Genomic DNA, 21,021 nt, shown 5'->3' with positions numbered 1-21,021 from the left:
TCCCACATGGACACAAGTTCCATTTCCCATCCATTTCTCTGCTAATGGACTGGGAATGCTGTAGAAAATGTCTCAATTCTGGGCCCCTATCATTCACCTCGGAGACCCCAATGAAACGTCTGGCTCCTGCCGTTGGCCTTGTCCAGTCCCAGATGTTGAAGTCATCTCGGAACTCTCCTTCTGAGTAACTCTTTTAAATTAATAAATAAATCTTTAAAAAGTCAAGAATTAGAAAAAAGTGGTGAATAGGATATATGTAGAACAATTCTCAATACAGAGAAACAACATCTGGGCCCAGTGTGGTAGCCTGGTGGCTGGAGTCCTTGTCTTGCATGCGCTGGGATCCCGTATGGGCGCTGGTTCATGTCCCAGCTGCTCTACTTCCCTTCCAGCTCCCTGCTTGTGACTTGGGAAGGCTATAGAGGACATCCCAAAGCTTTGGGACCCTGTGCCCACGAGGGAAACCTCAAAGAAGCTCCTGGCTTCTGGCTTCGGATCGACTCAACTCCAGCTATTGTGGCCACTGACGGAGTGAACTAACAGATGCAAGATCTTTTTTTCTCTCTTCTCTCCGGAAATCTGGCTTTCCGATGAAAATACATACATTAAAAAAAAATAAGTAAACATCCTCTCTTTAAAAACAACATCTAATAAACAGGTCTATTTTAACTATGACAGATTATGTAAGACTATTTTTACATGTCTTTCACCTTGACAAAGCGTTCCTGGTACTGAATGTATACACTGCTACTTCTGATTTAAGGTATTCCTTTCTTCAAGAAAGTTCTTTTCCATCTTCCCTTTCCTGGTCTAAATATTGCCAATTCATATTTTGGCAGACAGACACAGAGAGCTCATTTCAAAATACCTTCAATAAACAGTCTGAAGCAAGGGACTCCATGTGGGTCTCCACCTGGCTAGCAGGGATCCGAGCGTTTGAGCCTTTACTTTTGCCTGACAGCTAGGTTGGATCAGGAGTACAGTCATGTTCTAACTGGGGACTAGGATGTGGGATGTGGGTATCCCCAAAAGTAACTGAACTTGTAATTATCATGCCAAAAGCCTTGACCCACAAGAACTATTTAAAGTCCATTCTTCAAACTTCAACCTTCGGAAAGCCTTCTCCAACCTTCCCAGTCCAAAGTTCTCTTTCTCACGTTTCAAAGGGATCTGACTCCACTGATCACCATGTCAGGGAGGTATGTGTTCAGATACAATTGCTTCGGAAAGCATGATCTGCACCAAATTCATCTCTGTGCAGTCCTAGGTATGCACTGAATAAGCAAAATCTCCAGTATATTATTTTAATCAAAAAAATTTGTTTTCAAGTTTATATTTCCAATATGTATCTGAAAACATTATGCTCTCTAAACATTCAAACTAACAATCCTTAATATACTTTGTTCTTGCTTTCTTCCACTGCTCTATCACAGTAGAAGTTGTATGTTAAAAGCTCTCAGCCAACACGCAGGTAAACAAATACCTGTGTTAAGAAGTGCTAAGGACACCAGAAGGGAAAGTGAAAGAAACAATTAAGAAATAATACTAATTTGTTAAGTGTTGATATAAAGCAACTTAACTGTATACTGTCACTGCAGTGGAACAGGATGCTAATGGGCATCTCAAGCAAATACTGCACAATGAATTGATATTTTAGGTAGCGATTCTTAAGAGAAGTTTTACATTTTTAGAAAGAAGAGCTGAGCTATCGTTTTTCCTCTTTTTCAGGCAGAGGGGTTGTCTAGGTAATTGTAAGCAGTGACACAATCCTCATCTACTCGTCTACATTTCAGATACCACTAAGCTTTCTGTTACTGAGGCATATAATAAGCCAACTACTGTCAGAATTTGGACTGTTGAGATGGTAAATCCTAGCTATGTAGTACAGAAGTAAAAATCGTAGTACAATGATTCAGCATAGTGCTTGGTACATTAAGAATTAGACATCTATTTTTCTAGAAGAAATCATACGAAGGCACGAGAAGACATAACCCCAAGAAAGAGCAGCAAAATATTACAATAATTTTAGTGAGCTGATCATCAACTTGCAAACAGCTATTGGGTAAGAGTCTTAGTCTTTGTACTTATCTTCTAATTATTTGTATCTGAACTATATTCACCTTTCTGTCTACAATCTCAAACTATGCTTCTAGACCTTCAAATCCCACTTACTACTTCCAATATTTTATGCGATTATTGCAACTAGCACTGCTATTCTGAGTTTCTCATAGTTCTATCATCTATGTTATATAGCAGCAATTGATAAAGTCCCTTATAGTTCAGAAACAAAAGCCTAATTTCCCTAAATGAATTTTAAGACAAGAGTATATGTTTGCTCTTTTAGACCCTTCTTAGCACGATACGGGGAAAACACTTAAGATATAGACAAATAACCCTTCATCTCCTCCTACACTCATGGTTTAAACTATTTATTAAGAAACTTTTTACTAACTGAATGATGGACTTATGACTGCTTATGAAGTACTATACTATTGTCATAATATGAGGGAAATAAGTTGGGGGGATTATAGAGAGGGGGTAGGGGAAATCCCAGAGCCTATGAAATTGTACCATAAAATAGAGGGAAAAAAAAGAAAATTTTTACATTATAAAATAAAAAACACAAATTATCACCCATGAAAAGGTAGTGAGTGCTCTTCATTCAATAATCAATGTGTAAGCAACCTACCGTGAGTTGAATTTATGCTATCTTATTCTGTTCACTTAATGACTAATACTATGATACAACAAAGGTAGGGATAAACGCACATGATATACATGAGATTCTTTCATGCCAACTTTTTTACAACCTTTATTTACTACTTAAAGAATATAAAATGTATATTGCCCAACTTATTTCACCAGGAGACTTTTCTTTTCCTTAAATATAAATTGAATCTCACTACTACCACTGTTCTGAGGCACGTTTCAGAAATAGCTGGATCAGGCCTAGAGCGATGGCTCAGGAAGTAAATCCTGGCCTTGCATGCACCAGGATCCCACATGGACACCTGTTCATGGACCAGCTACTTCTCTTCCTATCCAGCTCTCTATTTATGGCCTGGGAAAGCAGTGGAGGATGGCCCAAAGCCTTGGGACCCTTCACCCACATGGGAGACCTGGGGGAGGCTCCTGGCTTCAGATTGGCTCAGCTTCGGCCATTGAGGCCACTTGGGCAGTGAACCAGTAGATAGAAGATCTTTCTGTCTGTCTTTCCTTCTCTCTGTAAACATGCCTTTCCAATAAAATAAATCTTTAAGAAAAAATGATTGGATTTTCAATATCCCTAGCAACATATACACTAAAAACTAAGATGTTATCAGTGATTAAAAAACAAGAGCTATACATATTTCTGTGAAGATACACTTTATTGAAAAACTATGAAATCATAAGTTAACATGTTTTATATTATTCAGTACTTCATAAGATAAAATAGAACATATTCATTTATATAATAAATTTGATTTAAATTTAGCATTACTATTTAAGCATGAAGACATAAAGGTTTACCATATATGGTACATGAGAAAGGAGATAGGATGTTGACTTCTTCATTGCAAAGTTTTCTTTTATGATAGAGTACAAAATACATTTTCATCAAAGGCTGTCTTTGTGACTTTAGCTTTGTTGACTTTTTATTCCTGCTTTCTGTGTCTGAATTAACATTTTTTATTCTGCATGATGTAAAAAAATACAGGAAAGCAGGTAGTATCTAAATTCTCACTTCCTGGAACAACAACTGGTAAGTCCGTATTATTTGATTGGTTTTTCTAATACAGAGTGCAACAGTGACTATCAATACTTTTGTCATTCATTCGAAGTGCTTCTTGAAGAATGACTGCTGGCACTGCATTAAGCACCGAACAGTGAAAAAGCAGTCACATGAACTATTGCTATGGAGGAAAACAATCAAATAATCACAGAAATAATTATAAACTGTAGTGTTATGAAAATAAAGTATCAACCAGTCCTTTTTTATTTAGAATTCCATGAAAGAAGTGACTTCTGCTAATAATGATGTGATTATTTTCTCAATTCTTTTAAGACTAGAACACAGACAATACCATCTTAAAAGTGCAGATGTTTGATTCATTATGAAGAGCTAGCCAGACATTGTGAGAAAAGAACTGACTTAGTCTTTAGTGGTTGTAGGTGAGGAGTCAGTAGAGAAAGACAGTTACCTAAGTAATGTTTACATTGAAAGAAGATTTTGTAAATTTCTGTAGGTCATGGCTGGGTGGGATAACAGTGTGAAATGCTGAAATGTTGCCTTCGCAGGAATAGCATACCTCAAGTTTCTCAAGGATACAGGATCAGGGCAATTATGGAAAATTATGATGACCAATACTGCAAATATACACAGAGAACAAGGGTAGAAAGGAATAATAAATCTTAGCTGGGAAAGACTGGCAGGTAAGCAGGGATCACAATGACTTAATGTCATGGCATCACAAAGATCTCTGCGGCTGTAATAGCCTGCAGAGATGTAAGAGGACGAGGAAGACCAACATGAGAGAAGCAATCATAGCTTGGATTAGGGCAATGATGGCATGGATGGAGAAACATAGACAAGTGCTACTTAGAACATAAAGGAAGGGATAAGGTGGTTAGGGGTATGCCAGGACACCCTGTAAGTTTTGTAAGCTTGCTGCTGCTGAAAATGCTGGAAGTCTGGAGACCATGCATTCATTTTGGATTTGAGGTAGCCTTGAGATACCAGAGCAGAATATTAAGAAGATAGCTGCTTATATGAATCTGGAGTAAGGAAAAGGGAGTTGACTTGAAGAAAATGTGGGGAAATAGGTAGGAATCCTTAGAAGCCATCAACCTTGGGCAGCACAAAACAAACACAAACATATACAATGTGTGTCTGAAATGTAACACAAGATGACATACACAAAGGCTGAAAAATAGTGCAGAAAAGTGATATAAAATGGCCTTAACTATTTTTCAGACTTACATGAAAAACTGCTAAAAATGAGTATAGCAAATAATAATCTACACAATATGCTATCACTGCTGTAAAAATGTTACCTCTTGTCTTAAGAGTTCTAGTTTATCTGATAAAAGGATATAGTCAATCACTAAGCAATTTCTGATATTTTCAGATGCAAGATACCCATGTATACACTCTTTCCCTCTCTTTTTAATGGCATTAAGCATTTTTATGACTGGCCCAACTTCAAATCATATTTTCGCTTCACTCTGGATAAACATAGATAATATTAGCAAATATGAGAAATCCACTACTTGTTTATATAATTACCAAAAACTAAATTCTAAATTACTTTATCATTGAATGGTTCAAGCATACAGAACACTGAATTTTCACTTCACTGATTTTAAAAATTTTGATAAAAGTGAAACACCAAATAAAGCCTTTACAGAAAGGAAATTCCTTGTTATGCTTTACTAAAGAGGAAAAATTATTATGCATTTACTGTATACATTTGTGTTTTAATAACTGTAGTCCTAGATTTATTCTTTAAATTAAGGCGGTTTTTGGAAGGTTTTCATTACCACTTATTTATTACATACCAGTTAGCAATGTCCTTGTGAGCTACTAAATTTTGAAGAAATGCTTGTAATCCTAATTGTCTATCTTCTAAAAAGTCAGCACTGTAGTTATTCTTAAACCAGCGCTTTGGTGGAAGTGCTAACCGAAAGCCTGGAAACATTTCTTTTAACTGGAAGAGAAAAGAGAAAATGCAATGTTTAACACAATTTACATGACCTTTACAAAACTATCCAGTTGATTATGTGAAATCACTAAGCCTTTGTATCTCCATTTTAGTTCTTGATTTCTGTCAGTTGTATAAAAGAGTTTTAGGTGCTGTGTATCCTGGCCAAAACTTGGCATCTTCAATATTTTAGTGTTAACCATTAAAGTGAATGTGCAGTAGCATTTCACTGTGGTTGTAATTTGCAAAATTCATACTTATTTGTAAAGGTATCACAATGCTTATACAGTGTCCTAAGTAACAATGCCTACATTATTCATCCAACTTCATCTTTGCTTCCAGCAGGCATTATCTCACATCATCACAATCGCTGAGAACAGTGCAATATGGGAAAGACAGAACACATTCATAGAATTTTTAGCACAGCATATTGCTAAAACTCACATTTTGTTTAATCGTTAAGTTCTTAGTGTTCCTAATTTTAAAAAACAACTTTCATGACAGATAAGTCTATAGAGGGTCTGTACTACCTGCAGTTTCACACATCCGCTAAAGTTTTTGGAATCCATCTTCTGAGGATTCAAGGGATTTTTCTGTGGTCAATGGTCAGAGACACTTGCTAATTTCAAGTGCCCAATTTAGATTACCCAGCATATTTGCTGGATTTAAATCAAACTATTACTAACTTCTTTCTTCAAAAACATTTAAGAAGTCCCTAAGAATTGGCAGCTGAGATCTGAGTTGTCCGAGGATTAAACAGCTCCAAACCAAAATTTTGTGAAGTTAAACTGATAAAGAAAACCATTGAATTTTTATATAAAACATAAAATTTCACTTAAGTATCTAGTATTTTCCTGATGCTCAAAGTAAATAAAATTCATATATAGGTATACTAGAAACAACACTTTCTGTCTTTTTAAAAACTTTAAAAAAAATTTATTTGAAAGGCAGAGACAGGAGGAAACACACAAGAGACCTTTCCATTTGCTGCTTCACTCTCCAAATGACTGCAACAGCCAGGGGGCTTGGCCAGGCAGAAGCCAGAAGCCAGGAGCTTCTCTTGGGTCTCCCATGTAGGTGCAGGGGCCCAAGCACTTGGGCCATCTTCCACTGCTTTCCCAAGCACATTAGCAGGGAGCTGGATTGGAAGTGGAGCATGGAAGTGGGTTCAAACCAGCATCCAATGGCATGCTGTTGTCATGCGTGGAGACTATGCCACAAAGAGAGCCGCTAGAAGTATCATTTTCAGCATCCTTTACTGGAAATTTTTGGCTTCAAGGAGTGTTATGGATTTTGCAATGTCTGCAGATGTAAGGGTACATTCTTCAAAAAGTTAGTGAAAAACGCAGGTTTAAAAAATTATTTATTTTGGTGAAAGTTTGAAAATAATTTTTTCATAATATGTGTTCTCAAAGAGAACCTATTATATATATAATGAGAAATTTTGAGAATAAGGCTCAAATCTAAACATGAAATTCACCTTATGTATATTGCTTGATGGTAATTTTGCATGGTGTTTTTAGTGTGTTTCTGTGCAACTATAACGCAGTATACTGGATGCTGTATGGGATTTTCCACTGGTTAGTGTTCTATCACTAATCAGACAGTTTCAGATTCTGCAGCATTTTACATTTGCTATTTTCCGATTACGTGCTGCAATAATATATTACATAATACATTGTACTAAAGCATGTTAATCACAACTTAAAATAAAGGATAAGATAGCTTAAAATTCTGCAATTTGCTTTGTACCCTCGAATTTTTTTGAGGAATTCAATAACAGTCCAGAAGACTGCATTTTAATGTTTCATATACATATGGTGGTGAGAAAGACAAACTATCATTAACACTGTAAAACCACATAAATGGGCTTCCAAACAGTGTACTTACGTAGATCTAGGAAGGATAAAAGGGAAGGTTGCCAATGGGACAGAACAGGACTTGTGGTCTTTTATTAATCATGTGACAAAACTGGGGAGTAACTTCTGGATGTTCTAAGGTCATGTGACCTCTCAGAAGCATCATAAAGCAGCTATTTCTGGAGAAATGGTCCAACATGGTAACCACCTCCCACCTGCTCTATGTGATTTCCTTGAAGCTCTGCTCTTCATTCTCTAGTTGAACTGTAATCACTTAGGCGATTCCTCTTATTTAGAAATTTAGGCTGTTTCCAAATTTTTCATTGTTAAAATTAAGGAACCCAGTAACAATAAATAAAACATTATGATAAATATCATTACAACTAAGCCTCTGATTTGTGACTGCTGACATAGAAGTAGGATTACTGTGTCAAAATAATGTTAAATTTTATGGTTTCCTATGAGAAGACTTATATTTATAAACACCAGGATATACCATGTAAATGTCTGCCAACTTGACAGGTGAAAAAAAATGTTTCTTAACTTTCTAAGAGTATTTTGGATATTAAATGTTTTTCAGGTTCATTTGTGTTTTACACATTTTCCAAGAATTACCCTATTCACATCATTTGTTGTTTTTAACTTCTGAGTTTATTGGTTTTTAAGAGTTCTTGGGGTTTACCATTATTTTCTTTGATGCACACGTGCAGTAGGTAGAATTTCAAAGATTCTATTACCTTTGACTCTGGTACTGTCTTTTGTGATCTTGTTATGTTAAAAGGAAAAAGGAATGTTGCAGCTACAACTAAGGTTCCTAGTCCCATGCTAAGACAAGGGAATTGTCTGGGGAGCCTAATCTTATCACATGAGTACTTTACAGTGATTCTGGCTGATGGGGATCTGTATATAAGGAGCAGAGAGGTCTGCATGCAGTAAAAGCAATCTTGGGTTGACAGTTAGGAAACCGTGATCTTGGTTCTCTTATTTCAAGGAACTAAATTATGCCCACAATCTGAATAAGCTTGGAAACCGATTCTTCCCTAGGTACTCCAGATTAGGAATTCAACCACGCCAATAGCTTGGTTGCAAAGCAATCGAGCAATATAAAGACAGAGAGGTAGGTAAGATGGAGAGATTGAATGAGATCTTCCATCATCTGATGAGAGAGACTGACTGAGATCTCCCATCATCTGGTTCACTCATTAGATAGCCAAAACAGCCATGGTTGGGCCAGGCCAGGAAGCCAATCCTGGTTCTCCCACGAGCTGGCAGAGGCCCAAACACCTGGATCATCTTCTGCTTCCTTCCTGGGAGCACTCAGATCTCTCTTTCCGTCTTCTGTAAGGACACGTACTGGTACTACGACATGGGATGCCAACGTTGTAAGTAGTGGCTTAACTCACCACACCACGATGGTCTTTGGTTACGTTCCACAGAAATGGAAATGCTAAGATCTTGTTCATTTTTAAGTAGTCACACAAGTTAAGGGAATTTATATGAACAGCTTTTTTTTTTAATGCTCATAACATAATCACTTATATTTCTATTAGCAACTTTAATTCTCTACTTTCACACTAAAATGTTTATTCATAAAAATAAAAGTTAATGTATAAAGATGAGAAATACAGTACACCAAAAATGGAATTGTTTAATACTCTAAAAGAGTTAAAGTGACATTATTCCATATTCTTAATTACTCCAAGTCAAATAAGCAAAATGTTCAGAAAAAATTCAAATACAACAAAAAATGTTGCAGAATACACAATAAGACAAAGCTGAAAAGTAAGTCTGATATTTATTAAAGCACTCACTTTGTCATTCAGCCTCGAGAAGTCAGTGTATCTTCTGAAAACCACCCAGCTTTCTTCTGCAGTTTTCTTTACTAGTATTTTATACACCTGTTGAGTCAAAAAAAGGTGAAATATTTTTAAGAATGAATACTGATAAGCCAGACTACAGAAATCATTATGTAACAAACAGCAGCAATCAAGGACATCGCCACAGGTACACATAATGCAAGCACCAAGCCAGGATTTTTTCTTAACATCCACTTGACAAACTTAATAAAGCAATCATTAGCTAAGAAAAAAGTATTTTATACCAACAATTTCTGAAATTACAAAAAAATTCTGTGTGAAGAAGCTATGAAAAAGCTACATTTATTCCATAGAATTTCATTTTTAAATTTAGTAACTATTGAGGAAAGTTTTCAAATAGGCTCATGTTTTAATCAAAGGTGAAATACAAAGAAAACCTATACATCAGATAAAATTTTAATTTTCGTAATTACGTGGAATTATGTAGGTTATTAATAGGCACCAATTGAAGCAAGTCAACATATTTAAAAACACATAGTAAGAAAAATTAGATTCTATTTTAGAAGGTACCATTTTAAAACTCACCCCATGACAGAATCTCTAATATTTTGCATTTACTGAAAGTAGAAAATTCTCTTTAAAAATGCATTACTTGTAAGGGAGGAGAGGGAAGGGAGACATTGACCTGTATCCCTGCGCCGTCATCTGCTTCCTCCCAAGGAACACACTAGTAGCAAGCTGCAGTTGGAGCAGTCAGGACCCTAACCGGGCATTCCAACACCAGGGATGAGAGTCCCGCGTGCTGGGCCAAATGCATACAACAACTGCTAGCTTTGCAGCAAGAGACAGGCATGTGTAGAACATATATGCATAGGGAACGAGATTATCTCCAAATCTTTTAAACAAGATTATTTACTTTGATAATGAAACTATGGTATGCTTTTTTTTTCCTACAGAATACTACTCAGCCATAAAAAAGAACGAAATCTTGCTGTTTGCAACAAAATGGACCTGACTGGAAATTGTTATGCTTGATGAAATCAGCCAGTCCTCAAACACAAATATTGTATGTTCTCTCTGATATGTGACAATTAATACCCAGAACACACACACATATACACACAAACCATAAACTATGAGGGAAATTAGCATACTGGGAAATAATGAATGTATACAGTATGCATCTTCACTCTTGAATAATACAATTCTCACTACTATTTTTAATTAGTTTTATGTTACATTACTTTTATTTTTATCTCTTTCCTTATACCTGTCATGTCATGAGACATTTCTATTTCAGAATGTTAATCCTGCAACAGTGAAATGAATGACTAAACTACTGCAATAACTTTGGGGACAAATAATAGGAGATACAGGGAGGGGAGACAGTGAGGGGAAAGAATAATCCCCTATATATGTAAATTGGTATTGTGGGGAAAGAAATAAACAAAAGAAAACCACAATAAAGTTACTGAGACAGATGGAGAGGCAGGGGCGAGGTAGAGAAGGATGGAGGACAGGAGGGCGACAGAGGGCTCTTCTATGTGCTGCACTCCCCAGATGCCTGCAATGGTTAGCACAGGGCCTCACTGAAGCCAAGAACTTCATGTGTCTCCACCATAGGCGGTGCAGACCAGGACACTTGGATCATCTTCTGTTGCTTTTCCCAGGGCAGTAGCAAGGAGCTGGGGCAGTTGGGACCCATAAGGAACACAGGCATACGTGGGTGGTGGCTTTCCTCACTACACAACACGGGTTCCTATTTCCCCATTCTCATACTTTGTCTTTGTAATATATAAGGCTGGGGAAACAAGATTAATTTGGATGCTCTTTATAAAGTCTGCAGAGAATCCTGACCTAACAAAATCCTAATGGGTATAAAAAGAAACTGCTTTAGGATACTAAAAAAAAAAAAAGAGAGAGAGAGAGAGAGAGAGATAAGTGGACTTAAAATGTTTTGAGCATGAATAATGGATGTACTTTGAAATTCGGTTTATCTACAAATATTGACTTGCCTTTCCTGTTTCAGAAGATGAACTCCTAGCCCCTCTCCCTCCTCCTCTCCACTCTGGCTCCTTCACATTAGTTCTCCAGGAAGAAAAAGGTCACTTTGGTGTTTCATTTCTATGAGAAAGCATTCCTTTTACCTTGCCACTTGTATAAATCATGCTTTCACTAAACATGTTACATACAGTACAGATCGCTCCCTTTCCTATGCCCTAACAGTATTTATTGCTTCTATTCTTAAAATTTACAATAAATTTACAATATTTTGTACCATTTAATCAGTGCTTGTTTTGGGACATGTATGTGAATAAATGCAGAAGCATATGTCGAACAGTAAATTATATACAAAGCAGCGCACAAACTGTGAGAGTACGCAACTTGAATTTTCGGGAGGCGAATACATCCACGGGACTAGTTCCAAGGGCAACAAAAAATGATCAGTTGAAGATACTCTCATGCCTCCTTCCCAATCCTAGTCACCACCCTTTTCAAAAATGTGCCACTGTATACCACCCGATATATAACCATACATTAAAATCCTTTTCAAACACTTGGCATACTATGTTTCCAGATCTCCGTTAGTCCTAAGATTTTCTTTAGCTAAGAGATTAATTCAAAGGGATATATGTAAGGAAAACTATTTTGTTAATCTCTAATTCCCAATCCCGAATTCCCAGTGTAGACTACTCCATTAAACTTTAATCTCTCCCTACAAACACACACACACACACATACTTCATTAAGACTATGGACAAAGGAACTAAAAGGCAAAGGTAAATATAGTCTAGTGCCAAAAATTAAGAAATCTATGTATGAGGTATCTTCTAAAAATTAAAAACAAGCAAGCAAAACCTATTTGAGAGGCAGAAAGAGAGCATTCTCCTCTGCTGGCTCACTTTCCGAATCCCTGCCGAGGCCGGCTGGAGCCAAAGCCAGAAGCTGGCGCTCGCTTCCATGGGCACAGGATCCCACCTGCCTGAGTCAGCGCAGCCTCCACCAGAGACCGTCTCCCCGGCTGTGTCTGAGTCTGCAGTGGAGGGAGGCTGGGCTCAGGAGTGAGAGAGCTGAACCCTGGACTCCAGCGTGGGCCGTGGGCAGCTTAACAACTTCCAGGCTAACTGCTGCTCCTCCAAGATCTTTTTGAAGCACCCTCATTTGCATACAGCATACAATTAATATGACTGATTTCATATCTTCCCCTTACTTCTTTCTTTCTAGTGTCTTGAAATATTTTGTTTACCTATCTCTGCAGTAAACGTGGCCATAAACTTGTAACACATACCATTTGCCTTACTCAGCCTAGGCCACTACAATAAAATACTATAAACTAAATAGTATTTAGTAAATAAATATTAGCAACAAAAATTTCTCTCAGTTTGAGAGAATGGCAAGGCCCACGCCAGGACCCTAGCAGATTCTGGTGTCTGGAGAAGGTTGGCTTTCTGGTTCACAGGTGGCACCTCACACTTTGGTCTTGCTGGTAGAAGGCGCATGACGGTCCCCTGGGGTTTTCCTGACAAGAGCAGTGACCCCATTCATGAAAGCATTGACCCTCTCCCTAAAATTCTCATCTCTGAACATCATTATGAATTCTAGATCTATAGCACAGCTTCAATGCATGTTTATACAAAAAGAATACAGGCTAAGGAAGTGTCACGAGTTCACCAAAATTTCCAAAATGATTTTCATATGAGATAGCTTCAAACAGATTTCTCATCATCTCACCAAACTTAGGATAACTTAATCCAAAAGACAGCGTCTTCATAAATTATGCCAATAGTTGTTTTTTTTTCCTGGCAGCTCCTTCCTTCCTGTCACAAATCTATAGCATGAAATGCTGAAGTAAATGTAAAAATCCTACTGCAAGAAAATCCAAGAGAATGTACTCTAAACTTACTCAGGTGAGTTTAGTCAAGTCCAACAAACATATAAACAGACAAGGTCAAAATATATAAATTATCAATGAACAGATAAAAAGCAAAAAGGTATTCCTCACAGGAGTGGGGAGTCTTTTCTGTCAAGGGCCATTTGGATATTTACACTATACACCAACTTATCAGCTAAAAATTTAGCCTGCTGTTAGATTTGCCGACCACCAGGGAAAGCATAACTCAGCCGAATATATGAAAAGAATGTAGATGGCCTTTATTTCAGGGAACCACGGGCTTCCCTTCCCCGGGCAGCAGAAAGACAGGCGTGAAGGAGTGAGCTGCAGAGCAAGAAGAGTGAGGAAGAGACAGGGAAGGAGCCCTTTTAAACTCTCCTTGACGTGGAAGCCAAGATGGGGGTTACCTCGGCCCTTATTGGTGGTGGTGGTGTGGGGGTATGGGTCTGTGCCTCTCATTGGTGCAACAGTGTTCTCACCGCCTGAGGGGCCTGCCAGAATTCCACCATCCATTCTGGGTTTGGTTGGAGGCAAACTCTGCCCTGCTCTGGTTACTGTGGTAGCCACCACCATGGACTCAATAAAATTGCAGCCCCACCTGTTCTTGACAGACTAAATGATTCATACAGCTCGCAGGCAGGACATTCCTCACCCTGCCTTCTATGCTATCAAACCACATGCATTATCTGACACTAAAGCTAATCAAAGCAAGCCATATGCACCAAACAAACAAACAAAACACAATGTTTTTAGAAGAAATTAAAGATGTTGAATCAATGGGTAAGGTTCCTGGATGTGAAAATCAATGTTCTAAAACTACCAATTTTCCCAAGAATAATCTGTAGGCTTGACAAAAAGCCAATGTAAGGATACAAGAATAGTTACATTAACAGGTGAAAAGCATCCAGGAAGTTGTAAAATAATGAATATCAAGACCAACTCTCGAGTTTTACTACAAAGAATGGAAAACAGAACACAAAACCAGACCCATGTATCGTCAGGAGACAGGCAATACTGCCAAAGTAAAGGCCAGTTGTCTTTTTATCAGAAGCCAGATGAACTGACACAAGGTGGAGGAAAAACACCATGGATAAAAAAGTAAAACCAAGTAGCTTACAGACCTAAAGAAGAAGGGACCAGCAATACAATTTTTAGAAAAAATAATCTTTGAAATGCTGGAATAGGCAAAGATTTCAAAAACTGCTAGTCACAGAAGAAAAGATTAACAAATTAAACTATATTACAATGAATAGCTTGCATATCAAATGTATCACCAAAGTAAAAAAAGAGAATCTGAAAAAGGACTTTTGTCCAATATGCATTAAAAAAAAAATCAATATAATGGATACTATCCCAAAATAACGAAAAAAAAAGAAAACTTAAACACATATTTCACAAGATCCCACTGACCAAAATTTTCAAAAAATTGATTCAATTTAATTAGTCACTTAAAGCCACAAAGTGATATTACTCTTTACTAATTATGAAAAAGATGGCGAGGCTTGGCACAGTAGCCTGGTGATTAAGGTCCTCGCCTCGCTTGAGCATATGTGTGTCAGTTCGTGTCCCGGCAACCGCACTTCCCATCCAGCTCCCTGCTTGTGGCCCAGGAAAGCAGTGGAGGACGGCCCAAAGCCTTGGGACCCTGCACCCGTGTGGGAGATCTGGAAGAAGCTCCTGGATCCTGGCTTGGGATCCGCTCAGCTCTCTCCACCTTGGGGAGTGAACCAGAAGACAGAAGATTGTTTTCTCTTTCCTTTTCTCTGTAATTCTGATTAATTAAAAAAAAAAGGGGGGGGGGAGATGGAAAACATCATGTTGGAAAAGCATGACACAGAATTTGCATAAATAAACTGGTACAATCACTTGGGAATAGAATTCACGCTATCTTCTAAAACTGGCCATCCAATACAGCAATTTTACTCTTGACAGACCCAAAACAGAAATGTATGCATCTGTTTATCAAGCAAATAATGTGTACTAAATGTTTAGAGCAGCGGTATCTGAAAGAATCTCAAAATGCCAAGTTATGGCTTAGCTACATAATGGAACAGTATCGAATAAAAATGAGCCACCTACAATTTATACAAGATCCAGGATGACTCTTATGATGCTGAAAGTCCAAAAATGCTCAAAACTAACCCAGTTATTATAAAAGTGCTGCGGCGAGTTGGTGCTGACTGGCAGAGAGAAAGGTGACCTTTGGAGTAGTGGATGTTCCTCCACCTAAGTGCCAGTTACACAGGTACTCGCTTACAGAGATTTAAGAAAAAAACCAACATTCACTACAGCATCAAAACCATCAGCAGTGTACAAACCATTAAAATTGGATGTTGAAGACATTTAAGTACAGGCTTATGTCAATCCATTTCACTTAATGGCTTAAACACCTACTTCAGCCATTCTTTCACTGTGTCCTGTTGGCTAGACATCAGTACTTACAGTAAATTTAGCTCTTTCTTCCATCACCTCGTAACCCAGGATAGTAGGAGTGGATGGTCTCTCTTCCCAATTCACTGTTTCAGGATTTTGTTCTTCAGTCTCTTTAGGTCGAGCAGAATATTCAATGGAAGACTCTGCACCTGTAAATTTAGTCTTAATGAGGGGACTCCGACAGACAGACGGAGTACTGTCCATTTCATCAGCAAGAGCTGTCTGCTTGAAATTACCCGTATTCATGTCTTCTGTCTGGCCTTTGGAAGAACTTGAACTTGTTGAGATACTGCCAAAGGAAGAACTTCTCTGATTCCTGTTGGCTGAGAAACTGGGAGCGGAGTTTCCCAGGGGCATGGGAACCGGGACATAAGGGGTGGCCATCTTCTCGTGGCCGCTGCAACATACAGCCAGCACGCTGCTGAGTCCAAGCACTCAGAGGTCAACCAAGAAGCAATCCATTACGTCTTCTCAGCAGTTCATTATCTAGAGTCAGAACACATTGAAAAATTAGTTTTTAATCTGGAACATAATCCACAACAAAACAAAATAGTCTTAAATTTGTGACAGGCTATTTTCTGAAAATATGCTGGAAACCCCTTCCTTCAACGCCAATCCTAAGAGCTCCATTTGCAAGGTAAAAAAGGAACAAAACTGTTCAAAACCCTTATTCTTGACTTTCATGTTATGTTAACCTTGCTGCCCACTTACTACTTTGCCAGGGGGCAAAAGAACGAGAGAATTATTCCCACTATCTTTTAATTAGTGAAGCCCTAAAGAATCAGATTAACAGAATCAGAAACTTGCATATTATGTGGTATCCAACCTTCTTCAAGGAACATTAAATACAACTCACAGATTGGATGTGTATTCCAGCCCACGCTATGGGGTAGCAGGTTACCAAGCCACTGCGGTGCTGGTTCCCATGTGGGCACCGATCAGAGTCCCAGCTGCTCCACCCACAAAGCAGCTGCTCCCTGCTAGGGTGCCAGGAAAAGCAGCTGAGGATCGCCCAGGCGCTTGCACCGCCACACCTGACGATGTTCCTGGCTCCCGCTTTGGCTTGGCCAAGATCCAGCTGTTGAAGCAGTTGGGGAAATAAACCAGCAGATGGAAGATCTTTCTCTGACTCTCCGCCTTCAAATAATCTTTTAAAGCAAATGCATTTTTAGGGCCCGGCGCGGTGGCGCAAGTGGTTAAGGTCCTCGCCTAGCACCATATGGGCCATATGGGCCCTGGTTCTAATCCCGGCAGCCCCGCTTCCCTTCCAGCTCCCTGCCTGTGGCCTGGGAAAGCAGCTGAGGATGGCCCAAGGCTTTGGGACCCTGCACCCACATGGGAGACCCGGAGGAGGCTCCTGGCTTCAGATCGCATGGCATCGACCATTGCGCTCACTTGGGGAGTGAATCATCCACCTTTCCAATAAAAAATAATAAATTGTAAAGCCAGATACACAGAGAGGAGGAGGAACAGAGAGGAAGATCTTCTGTCCGTTGATTCACTCCCCAAGTGATCACAATGGGTGGTGCTGAGCTTATCCAAAGCCAGGAGCTAGGAACTTCTAGGTCTCCCACATGGGTGCAGGGTCCCAAAGCTTTGGGCCGTCCTCAGCTGCTTTCCCAGGCCACAAGCAGGGAGCTGGATGGGAGCGGGGCTGCCAGGATTAGAACCGGAGCCCATATGGGATCCTGGCGCGTTCAAGGTGAGGATTTTAACCACTAGGCTATCGTGGCGGACCCAAATCAAGTGTATTTAAAAAAAAATCAACTTGATAAGTAACAAAAGCAATTGAACATTAAACTCATACCTAGTAAGATTAAGTGATTAAAGGTTTATTACTCACATTTCCAGGTTAATGCTGCTTTGCAAACAAAACAAACCAGTATTCTTAAAAAACCTTCCTCATACTCAACCTACTATCAAAAAGACTAGTACAGCTTCCATCAGAAAATATCTTCCATCACAACTAAAAATTGGTAATTTCCCCCAGTACTAAAGACATAACGAATTGTAAGGACCAAGACTAACAAAATGACAGAATTCACCACAATGGGTCCGACCACCTAACTTCATCTGCATTTACTCTAACGGGTGAGAAAGGGAAGACAGGCGGCCCAGGACTTGGAAAGACGTTGAAACAGGACTTTTCACTCAGCACGTGGCTCTGGACAACCCTCCCCATTAGCAACACTTGAACTGCTAGAAACTGCTGGAAACACTAGAAACTTGAACTGCTGATTCACCACTCCTCGGTTCAGCCCGACGGCTTTTCAAAGCAGAAAAAAAAAGTAAATAAAAGTTTGAGGCTTGAACCTTCTCTAGGCCTGCGGGATCGCCCTGCCCTTGGCCACTCAACTACCTGAGGCCGCCAGGTGAGGCACACCTGGAGGAGGGTGGCCTGTCCACACCGCCGCCCACGGCTCGGTGCTCACGCCGGGGTGGCCGGCCGCCCAGGGCAACCTGCTCCGGGGCACCGCGGGCTGAGGGGAGACCGCGGCGGCCGGAGGGAACGGAGAAAGCCGGGCGCGAAGGGCAACGGGCTTGGGCTCCGTGGGCTCCCGGGGCGCCTTCCCGCCCGCCCGGGGATCCTTCCCGCCGGCCCGGGGATCCTTCCCGCCCGCCCGGGGATCCTTCTCGCCCGCCCGGGGATCCTTCCCGCCCGCCCGGGGATCCTTCCCGCCCGCCCGGGCTCCCTCTCGCCGGCCCGGGGATCCCTCCCGGCCCCCGCACCGACGCCCGGCACCGGCCCAGCCCGCCCGGCACGGCTTACCGGCGTCCACTCGCCGATCCCGCGCCAGCGCGCTTCCCGCTGACGGCTCCTAAGGACGCCCTCCGGCCGCAGCCCGTCCTCTCCGCCCACAACACGGCGCCGTCCCGTGACTCCAGGCTCACACCCCGAGCTCTCCCCGCCTTCCCCGGGTCGCCGGGCGCAGGAGCCCCGCGAGCAGGAGGAGAAGGGCGGCCCGGCCTCCCGGCAGTGACGTCGCGGCCTAGGCACCAGCCCCGGAGCCGCTGACTGCAAGGCTTCGCCTTCAGCTGACTGGGAGCGGGAAACGGAATCTAGTTCTGAGGGAGCAAGCACGTTTTCTCTGCCTTGGCTTCACGTCTGAAGTCACGCTTTTGCGAAATAGAGGCTGTGGTACGGTTTGTTCGGCGGGGAGTGAGAAGACTACAATTACCAGCAGGCACCACGAATTAACGTGCTCCGGTTTGCCGCGTTGCATCATGGAACTTGTAGTCATCACCCGCTTGAGCCGGAAAATAGATTTCCAAAATTAGCAGCGCTGTGGGGGATGACAATCGATTTGAAGAGGAGAGATCTGCCCTACGTACGTAATTCATGAGTCCTCATTGGCAGGTAGTCCTTCAAGTTCTTTAGAATGTTCCACTCATCCGGGGAGCAATTTTATCCCAAGCGAGGCAATATTGAGCCCGTTACACTTGGGCAGCTGAAGACCTACAGAGAAGGCAGTTAGGAAGACCATGCCTTGATATTTAGAGACTGAAATTCAGACTAGTGTTCAGGCCTGCTCACCATCAGAACGGTGCTATTGACTGTGGAACTTGTGAATTGATGTAGGAATTTCAATGTAATCATAAGGAGGTAATATCAGATGTGCTGCAATGACGGTTTTGATTTGAGAGAAATTATCTTATGAGCATGAAATTCACCTAAAAATTGATTTTCTAGGAAGAGTGGTCTTAGAAACACGAGTAGCTGTCAGTAGAAGTTTGCCTTTTGGATCTTGTGATGTCAGTTCTGTCACTGAGTTCAGTAGGTTAATAAGGGTAAGAAAGAGGAAAGCCAAGGCAAGAAAAATAAGTCTTGGGATGTCAGCCTGTTTGGGAACTGGGCTTCAGGTGATAGCAAAGAGCCCTCTTAGGAGGAAAATTTGAAGGTCAGGAGACCAAGGAACACTAAACCTTAAAGAAGTAAGCATGGGGCCTGGTGCAGTAGCATATCCCGGCTGTTCTACTCCCATCCAGCTCCCTGCCTGTGGCCTGGGAAAGCAGTCGAGGACGCCCAAGGCCTTGGGACCCTGAGCCTGCATGAGGGACCCAGAAGAGTCTCTGGGCTCCTGGCTTCGGATTGGTGCAGCACCAGCCGTTGCAGTGACTTGGGGAATGAACCAGCAAACAGAAGAGCCTTCTCTCGGTGTCTCCTCTGTGTAATTCTGACTTTCCAATACAAATAAATAAATCCTTAAAAAAAAAAGTAAGGATGCATCATATGTAGGAGGAGATACGATGATTTCACTTAGTGTAATGAGATGAGGCCATTGAAATTTATGAATCATAAATTGCTTTACAAGTTACTGACTGAAGCGCGACAGAGGACACATACTACACCTTTGCTTCGTTTCCTGTAGTACCTTATGCCAATAAATGTCTAGAGTTGACTTCTAAAACATCAACTTGTAATGTACTACCTCAAGACATTGATGTAATCATAAAATATTTTTGTCTTTATTTTTAAATATTTAGAATCATACAGAAAAATACAAGGAAAAAAATCTAAGGAGCACACTTACACTTAGCAGTGTTTTTAGCATTTTGCTGTATTTGTCTCATATCTGAACAATATATACATATACATACTATGTTTTGAAAGTAAGGGCATATGTATTAATATAATGTGAGATTCATGACACAGGTCATGAAATTAAGAAACAATGGCACACTATTAGGTGAAAAGTATAATTCAGTGAAGAAAATATTTGTAAATATATTGCAAATAATGTGGCATCCACACATTTGAAAAGTGTATTACACAAATGAGAGGAATGTAATATTTGTCTTTCTTTGTCTGATTTGTTTGACTTAATGGAACGGTCTTCCATTCCATCTATTTTGTTGCCGGTGCCAATATTTCATTCATCTTTGGTTGAATAATATTCTATGGAATATTTGTATTCTATATATACCATGTCTTATATCTGTTTATGAACATTTATGTGACTCCACATGTTTATTGTTGTGAATTAAAATGCAATAAATATGGGAGTATAGGTATATCATATGTTGATTTCATTTCCGTTGGATGTATTCCTAGAAATGACTGGGTTTTAGAATAAGCCAATTTTTAGCTTTTTGAGGCATCTTTGTAGTGCTTTCCATAATTGTTGCTTTGCTTTCCCATCAACAGCATGTTATGGTACCTTGTTCTTCACATCCTTCCAATATTTGTTATTTTTTTTGCTTTTTTGGTAGTAGCCATTTTAGCTGTGTTGAGATTTGTGGTTTGTTTACGTTTTTCCTGATGGCTACTGATACTATTTTTCTACTTTCTATTTGTTTGTTGGTCATTTGTGTGAAAGACAGACTATTTTGTGGTTAAT

At 40.1% G+C, this 21,021-nt stretch overlaps 2 protein-coding genes across 4 annotated transcripts in view; one reads left to right on the top strand and one right to left on the bottom strand.

Moving 5' to 3' along the window:
* SNX16 (sorting nexin 16) overlaps positions 1–18,635 on the bottom strand; it is a 42,619-nt gene extending 23,984 nt beyond the window's left edge. Inside the window, exons 1-5 of one of the 3 annotated variants that reach the window (XM_040993968.1) lie at positions 18,453–18,635; positions 15,919–16,168; positions 15,692–15,831; positions 9,352–9,438; positions 5,539–5,687 (exon numbers count right to left, since the gene is read on the bottom strand). In XM_040993968.1, the coding sequence (XP_040849902.1) occupies positions 5,539–5,687; positions 9,352–9,438; positions 15,692–15,831; positions 15,919–16,066 (524 nt within the window). In that variant the 5' untranslated portion in view covers positions 16,067–16,168; positions 18,453–18,635. Of the gene's footprint in view, positions 1–5,538; positions 5,688–9,351; positions 9,439–15,691; positions 16,247–17,727; positions 17,790–18,452 lie in introns of those variants that run through there. The other 2 variants (XM_040993960.1, XM_040993952.1) reach the window with 2 other exon arrangements.
* Positions 16,567–18,698, top strand: LOC121164756 (cuticle collagen 34-like). Its single transcript, XM_040992983.1, has 2 exons — positions 16,567–16,571; positions 18,005–18,698. The coding sequence occupies exons 1-2, from the start codon at positions 16,567–16,569 to the stop codon at positions 18,696–18,698; spliced, it is 699 nt and encodes a 232-aa protein (XP_040848917.1).
* The last annotated feature ends 2,323 nt before the right edge of the window (positions 18,699–21,021 follow it).

Source organism: Ochotona curzoniae, unplaced genomic scaffold, assembly GCF_017591425.1.
Source record: "Ochotona curzoniae isolate NIBS_2020 unplaced genomic scaffold, NIBS_Ocur_1.0 contig_1071, whole genome shotgun sequence".
NCBI classification, from domain to species: Eukaryota; Metazoa; Chordata; class Mammalia; order Lagomorpha; family Ochotonidae; genus Ochotona; species Ochotona curzoniae.
Note: the sequence above shows the minus strand (reverse complement) of the source record. Positions and strands in the feature narration are given on the sequence as shown.